General features: G+C 38.2%; 1 protein-coding gene across 2 annotated transcripts in view; it reads right to left on the minus strand.

Annotated features, from left to right (window-relative positions):
- Positions 1–1,390: 1,390 nt before the first annotated feature.
- Positions 1,391–7,880, minus strand: part of LOC587946 (protein qua-1) — an 11,858-nt gene continuing 5,368 nt past the window's right edge. The window contains exons 4-7 of one of the 2 annotated variants that reach the window (XM_030987317.1): positions 5,555–6,269; positions 4,802–4,993; positions 3,027–3,178; positions 1,391–2,241 (exon numbers count right to left, since the gene is read on the minus strand). In XM_030987317.1, the coding sequence (XP_030843177.1) occupies positions 2,119–2,241; positions 3,027–3,178; positions 4,802–4,993; positions 5,555–6,269 (1,182 nt within the window). In that variant the 3' untranslated portion in view covers positions 1,391–2,118. The remainder of the gene's footprint in view (positions 2,242–3,026; positions 3,179–4,801; positions 4,994–5,554; positions 6,270–7,880) is intronic. The other variant, XM_030987318.1, reaches the window with a different exon arrangement.

A 7,880-nucleotide genomic window follows, 5' to 3' on the forward strand; every position in this document is an offset into this window, starting at 1 on the left:
TAAGTGTACCTTGGTAAAAGGAAACTCCTTTTCTGTTAATTTGTACAAAAGGATTATAAAACACTATTTACATATAAGTACAGTGTATGTATACATTACAAGGCTGAAATTATTGTCAAAGTAAGAAATATCATATATCATTGCCCCCATTAATAATTGTTTCATGTTCCTAGCAATATTTTATTCTCCTAAAGGTAACGTACTACTAATAGTTTATATTTTCAAAATATAATGGAAGTGAGCATCTCTTCTAGTGCTTCAAAAACATAAGAAGTTTCAAGCAAAAATCACAGAAAAATAAAACTCAGATAAAAAAGTTATTGTTACCTATAATATGCCAGTTTTTCTTGTTCTTGCTCATGCTTGTGATTAATTTTGTATTGTGTTAAACACCAAAAAAAAACAAATACCTTGGTTATAATTCAAGTTCCAAAAGCTTAGATGTTACTAAATGTCAATCACTGTCCCATGGCCATGTCAACACAGGACAGAAGAATGTATGAACAAAGACAACACTTGCACTTCAAGCCCTTGAACCGGTATACCCACACGTTGGTTGTGTGTTCGGATTGGTTGGTCATCCCAACAGTTGATTTCAAACAGTAATTTGAAGAATTTACATGATAAAACACAAATACATGCACTTATGGTTAGTGTTATTCGATGCATATTCTTGGTTAAATCAAAAGTCACTGCTTTATTTTGACAAATTTATTTTGATAAAGCATCCAGACACACAACTCCCCCACCATATATGTAGATCATCTCTTTAGTGTCAGAAGTCATTAAATCCTATCATTTTGCACAGAGTTTATCCCCTTCTTGCTTCAAACAAGTCCGTCAAAGAATCTCATTCAAAATATTGTTAATTGTCTATAAATCATTGAGTGGTCAAGCTCCTAATTACATCACAGAATTACTTCAGTTCAAAGTCCAATCACACAGTCGTAGCCTGCGCGGTTCCACAGATAAATTATTGTTTCAGATTCCCCATGGCAAAACTAAAATAACTCTTGGGGACCGTGCTTTTGCTATTGCTGCCCCAAAACTATGGAATAGCTTGCCAATAGAAATACGAAGCACTCCATCTCTCAATGTTTTTAAATCCAATTTAAAAACTTATTTGTTCAACTGAGAGATCTTATTTTGTAGAATTTAGTAAAAAGGAGCTCTTAACCAGCGCAGCCGAATATATTTTGTATAAAAGCTGCGCTATATAAATTTATTATTATTAATATTAAACAGATATCAAACCAGCACACTCCTTTATTTTACGTATCTTATTATTAAACTAAACAGTTCTAGAAGAAGAAAAAAATTAAACAATCGTTGACTACATGTCAAAATAATATCATTTAGGTGAATAATTAGTATCGGTACATAACAAGAATAATTTGGTCCATACACAAGATTCTTTAATAGCAAGAGAAGGGCAAAATCAATCTCATATTTTCATACCAAAGTATCCATGGTCGCCATTTTAAACACAATGTTTAATTTGTTTTGAAACTCATGAAAAAATTATACATGAGGCATTTTTTGTCATGACGGTCTGACAAATTCAGTAAAAGTTCCCATGTAAAGTCAAAGATCTTTGTTTGTACTTAAAGTCTGTCTGCACTAATTTAGCCAGGGGGATTAGACCTCCCTGCAAGGTCACGGACAGGTAGTTATCTCATTGACTCAGCTCTTAATTCACATAAGAAAAAGGGGATCGTAGAGGACAAACAGGCACCGCTAAGGCATTGTTTTCTATATGTAGAGGGCCCAAGTACCTATAAGTTAGTGCAGTGGGGCTTTAAAGATAACATGTTCTTTCAAACTGTGAATGCATAGTGTTCACAGTGACTTCACTTTGAACTTCTCAGATGTCTTGGGCTTGCATCCTCTACAGTTAACCTGATAATCAGCTCGTTTGATCTTGTTATAATCACATCGTGTGCAGAGATGGGTAGGGCAGTCAGAGAGAGAGAGAGAGAGAGTCTTTCACTTCTTTATTTTCCTTGGTTTGCATCCACAGTAGAACTGATAATCCGCCCGTTTGACCTTGTTATAATCACATCGTATGCAGAGAGATGGGTAGGGCAGTCAGAGAGAGAGAGAGAGAGAGAGAGTCTTTCACTTCTTTATTTTCCTTGGTTTGCATCCACAGTAGAACTGATAATCCACCCGTTTGACCTTGTTATAATCACATCCTGCGCAGGTCACATGGTACCAGTCATCACAGTCATCGCATTGGACCTGGAAACAAAAGAAAAGGCCAACACTTGATTACAATCTGTGTTAAAGGGATCCGGTAACTTTGTCTTAGATCCTTTAAAAAAATCCTTGATTTAGCTCATGCTGCAATGATAATTATAAACCTTGAGGTCAGTCAAGAATCCCATGACTTTTACAAGCCGATTGCCTGTCTGATTATCAAGATATTTATGATTGAAAATCGAAATCAAATTTTGCGTTTGCCAAATGGTTTTCATAACACTGCAGTCTATTGGGGAAAACGAGTATGGTAAAACCGGTCACTCAAAGGTTTTTACTTTTTTGAGGCACTTCTTGATATTTTGAAGTGCAATTTTGTTAGGCCTTCACTATAACACCATATCACAGACACTGATAACACTTAGCGCCGTGCATCTCAGATTTAACATTGATTAACAATCCCTTTAAGGCATACATGTATGGTTTAATACCCTTCTGGATCCAACAGATGATGTGAAGTATTTTTTCGGGGGGGGGGGGGGTCAAATCCCACCCAAACACATTTGGAATCTCTTTGACTAAATACAATCATTTACAATTTTAAAGTAGGAGAATTGCGTTGAAAAGAGCCTTACTTAAGCTTTTTGACTTGCACTTATCAGAGAAAAACACAAGAATGAAACAGAAATCCGAAATTGAACAATATAAACGGAAACTAAAAGGAACAAGTTAAATCAAGAAACTAAGAACTGGAAAAAAAATAATAGACAATTTCTGTTTGGAGTTTGGACCATTCTGCCTGGCTGGCACACATGATCTACGCTTACCCATGTGACCGTGCTGTCTATAGGTCTACAGCATGTAGGGGATGCACAGGGCAGGGAGTTGTATTCTGTTAGGGTTACGTCATCTTTCTGGGAGAAGGAAGGTGCGGCTCTCTTTTTGCGAAGACCCTGCGAGGATGATGCGCTCTCTCCTCCTACACAATCAAGGAGACATGGAGAATAACGTGCAGTAGACTGACAATTCATTCAAATGTTATCATGACAAATTGCACAATGGGTACGAGGACCAGAATAAGAGTACTGAATTGTTATATCTACCCAGTACTTATGTATGGTAGTGAAACATGGACTTTAGCCTCTGATACTAAAAAGCACTTGGAAAGTTGAGAAATGTGGTTTTTGAGAAGAATGATGAAAATCCCTTGGACTGACGAAGTTAGTAATGAGGAAGTTCTTAGAAGAGCTGGAGTGCAAAGGAAAATGATACGTGAGATGTTGATTAGGCAGTTGAAGTTCATGGGTCACATTACACGTAAACAAGGCCTAGAGAACCTTGCTTTGACAGGGAAAATTGTGGTAAGAAGGAGTAGGGGAAGAAGGAGGATACTTTGGATGGACAGTCTGCAGAAATTGTTGGAAGAGAGACGAGAGAAAGAACTGGGAGTTGTGCTAATAGAGAAGGCTAGGAACCGAGGGTTGTGAAACAGCATGATCGCCAAAGTCAATCGATATGGCACTTAGAGAGAGAGAGAGAGAGAGAGAGAGAGAGAGACTGACAATGTGGAAGATGTAAATGTACAACAGTATTATTGGCATTCAACCTTGCACCATCGAAGGCGGTTTGAACTGCCAACATTGTAATAAAGCATGTATTTTTACACAAAGAAATGCTTGTTTTTACTGAAATTAACAAGAAAAGTCAAGAATCATGATACATTTTGAAGATATAATGGAACATAGTAACAGTATTCAGATCAAGATGAGCAGTTTTGTCAAGCTTGTCTCATGTAACTCCTATTACAAGTTTATAAACTTAAAAACCATAAACGTTTAGAGGCTCTGTAATACTTTGAACACTGAATAAATAAACTGCTATAAAGGCCCCTCTAAAGTGTTGAAAGCCCCAAAGATGTGATGGCAAAATTGCACTTAAATAGTATCACGATGTGAAAGAGGATGTCATTTAAGACACATTTCTTCAAGGATTTTCAAAACAAATGAATAGTGATGAAAGAATATAAAATCTAGGTTTTTTGCGTACAACAGAAAACCCAAATTATCTATTTTTTAATCAATATTTGTCTTCAAACACATTCTTTTTCTTTTTTTCTTTTCTTTTCTTTTTTTTTGGGGGGAGGATCTTTGCAGAAGTGTGTCTTAAATGACATCCACTTTCACATTATGATACAATTGAAGTGAAATTTTGCCATCAATTTTTTTGCGAATTTGGGGCTCCCAACACTTTAGAGGGGCTTTAATAAAATGGCAATGAGTAAGAAGTCAAATTCACACATTTAGAGTAAGAAAAGAAGCTTGATCTAATAACATTCCTTCAACAAAATCCCATCATTATGATCATTATTACAATACTGTATAAGTCACTATTTCACAAGCATATCATATTAATATGAATATCAATTGTTCTTTTGTCCCAAACATAAGAGAATGAACTGACAATGCAAGTAAAAGCATGTTTTGTTGGAAGTCTGAGTCAATTATCACAAAGACAACAACTCACAAAACATGTCAGTGCCCCTGTTATACTAAAAAAAATACATGTATACAAAACTATTTGCTTATAAATTATTTATAATTACCTTTTTTCATATCCATGGTTTTATGCTCAGACTTGGAGGGTCCACTATTCTTAGGTGACTTTCCCTTGGATGAGCTTGATCTGGATGATCCTGGTCTACTCTTAATCGAGTCTGAATCTGAGTTTTCAAAATCCCTCTTACATATCGCGTCAACCTGCCGATGAAGGGACATATCCTCGTCACTTCCACTCTCTGAAATGAATACGGATGAGAATAATGATAATAATAATAATAAAAACCGTGCTTATAAAGCTCTTACCACCGAAGACTCTAAGAGAATACACAAATCCCACAGTTAATGCCTACATGTACATACTATAGCAAGTATTTCTCACACTCTTTTTAAGTATATACCAGCATACATGAAACAAAGGGATAGAGAGAGCTGGCCTGTTACATAAAACTTACCACTGATGGTAATGATGGCCATCAATGTGTTAACATCACTCAACAGCCAATCAAAATCCATGGAAGTTACAATTGATGGCAAGTTGCCATCAATGGTAAGCTTTCTGCAACAGGGCCCTGATCTGATGACAAACAAGGAGTTGTCAATTTTACAACTACAAGTTCATAAATTTGTAATTCTTTATTGCATTTTTATCAATAGTCATTGGTCTGTTTTGCATGTTTTTTTAGTAGAGCATAATGTGCAACATGCTATCATGCTACACTTACTGATGGTTTCCAAATGACACAGATTTAACAAAGAACCGAGAGGTAGTGAGAATATTAATAGGGTTAGATTTGTACCTGATTCAAATTCAAAATTAAATTGCTGAGCTGCTCCACTGCTAGTTGACACTCCATGCTGAGCCTCCTCTCGAGACAAGGTCCCAGGTTCTTCTGTCTCCATCTTCTCAGAATCTCCTTGCCCCCTTCCTCGCCCCCTTCCCCTCCCCCTCCCACGTCCTAATCCCCTAGTACTACCCCTTCCTCGTGCTACACCCCCAGTGCTACCCCTTCCACGAGCTGATCCCCCAGTGCTACCCCTTCCACGAGCTGATCCCCCAGTGCTACCCCTTCCCCGTGCTACACCCCCAGTGCTACCCCTTCCACGAGCTGATCCTGTCGTGAAGGGGGGTCTCCCACGCCCTCGCTTTGGTTTTCCTCTCAACGATGAATCTGAATTCATTAAGGGTTGGGTATTCTCTTCCCCGTCCTGAGTCTTATTCTCATTGTCTTGGTGGGAGGAGAGGGATTCAACACCACTGCGAGTCTTTCTCTTCCGAGTAGGTGTGTTCACACTGCTCCCTGATCCATCACTGTTCACATTGTTCTGAAGGAAAGGCGGTGGAATGCTGGCAGCTCTGTTGGCAGATTGCGACGTCGCTGAGTTGACGTTGCTGTCCGGGGGGTGAAGGATCCGAGTTTTCTTGGATAGTTTCGGGGAATCTTTCTTCTTTCCCTTTGTTGGGGTGTTCTCATCGCCCTCTGTGCAATCCTCTTCCTCAGGTGCATACACCAGCTGTAGATATAATAATAATATCAGATATTTATATAGCGCTCACATCCACCACGCAAGGTGCTCAAGGTGCTTCAATATTACCTGGCTCTGCTAGGCTGCCGATTTTGGCGCTCACAGCATTCAAGGAATTCCTTCCTACCGGTAACCATTTAAGACCTGGGTGGAGAGTGGCAAATGTAGATTAATGTCTTGCCAAAGGACATTAGTGCCACGGCGGGACTCGATCCATGGACCCTGTGATCCAGTCCGACGACTTGTCCACTACGTAATGAATCAATAACACCTTAATAAATGAAATCAGTATTGCAGAGCTATTTTCAAAAGGGGTCCAGATTTAACTACAGTCAAACCTGCTTTAGTGACCACCTGTCTACAAAGACCACATTGTTTGTTTCCCTTCATAATAGTTTCTCAATGAAACATGTACTAAAGGAACCTGTCTACAAAGACCACTTTTTGTGTTTCCCTAAGGCCGTCACTATAGACAGGTTTGACTGTATTTACAATCTGATACATGAGCCCGATGTAAACACTTCAAAATCTTGGGGATCAGGACAGAGATTTTGAATGCCCATGTGTCCAGGGTGCCTGCCAGTGTTGAGCCCTGCGTAATGCAAACTTTTCAAACAAAGACTTCTGCTAATTAAGAAAAAAGTACAAACTAGATGGAATTCGACTGCGCGCAGTCGAAAATGATGCCTCCGTTATAGAGCAATTTTACAAACCAAAACAGAAAAAAAAATTGAATTCACGTTCAATGGTAATCCATTGACAGGTTCTCAGAATATTGTGATTACAAGCAATTTCTCATATACATATATGACCCTTTGATCTTTGACCTCATGACCATAAAATCTACTCAGTTCATTGGTTCTGCAAGATGTTCTGAGTTAAATAGTAATCCATCTGTCAGTTCTAATGAGAATGCGTTCACAAGCTATTTTTGCATACATAATGGGCCCATGACCTTTGAGCTTTGACCTTATGAACCAAGAATCTACTCAGTTCATTGGCTCTGCAAGTAACAAACATGACCTAATTTTGGCATGAATCCATCAATCGGTTCTTGAGATAACGCGATCACAAGCTGTTTTTGCATTCATAATGTGCGCTGTGGCCTTTGACCTTTGACCTACGTGCTCCAAAATCTAATCAGATTGTCTTCCTATGGTGATACACACTATCATTAAGTTTGAAGTTTTTACATCTCCAGTGGTTCTTGAGATATCATGATAACAATCTCAATGTATGGAATTTCATAAGTTGACCTCTGTGACCCTTGACCTTTGACCTACGTGCTCCAAAATCTAATCAGATTGTTTTCCTATAGTGATACACACTATCACTAAGTTTGAAGTTTAAATCTCCAGTGGTTCTTGAGATATCATGATAACAATCTCAATGTATGGAATTTCATAAGTTGACCTCTGTGACCCTTGACCTTTGACATACGTGCTCCAAAATCTAATCAGATTGTTTTCCTATAGTGATACACACTATCACTAAGTTTGAAGTTTAAATCTCCAGTGGTTCTTGAGATATCATGATAACAATCTCAATGTATGGAATTTCATAAGTTGACCTCTGTGACCCTTGACCTTTGACATACGT

This window comes from Strongylocentrotus purpuratus, unplaced genomic scaffold, assembly GCF_000002235.5.
Source record: "Strongylocentrotus purpuratus isolate Spur 01 unplaced genomic scaffold, Spur_5.0 spur5_scaffold_16, whole genome shotgun sequence".
In the NCBI taxonomy this organism is placed as follows: domain Eukaryota; kingdom Metazoa; phylum Echinodermata; class Echinoidea; order Camarodonta; family Strongylocentrotidae; genus Strongylocentrotus; species Strongylocentrotus purpuratus.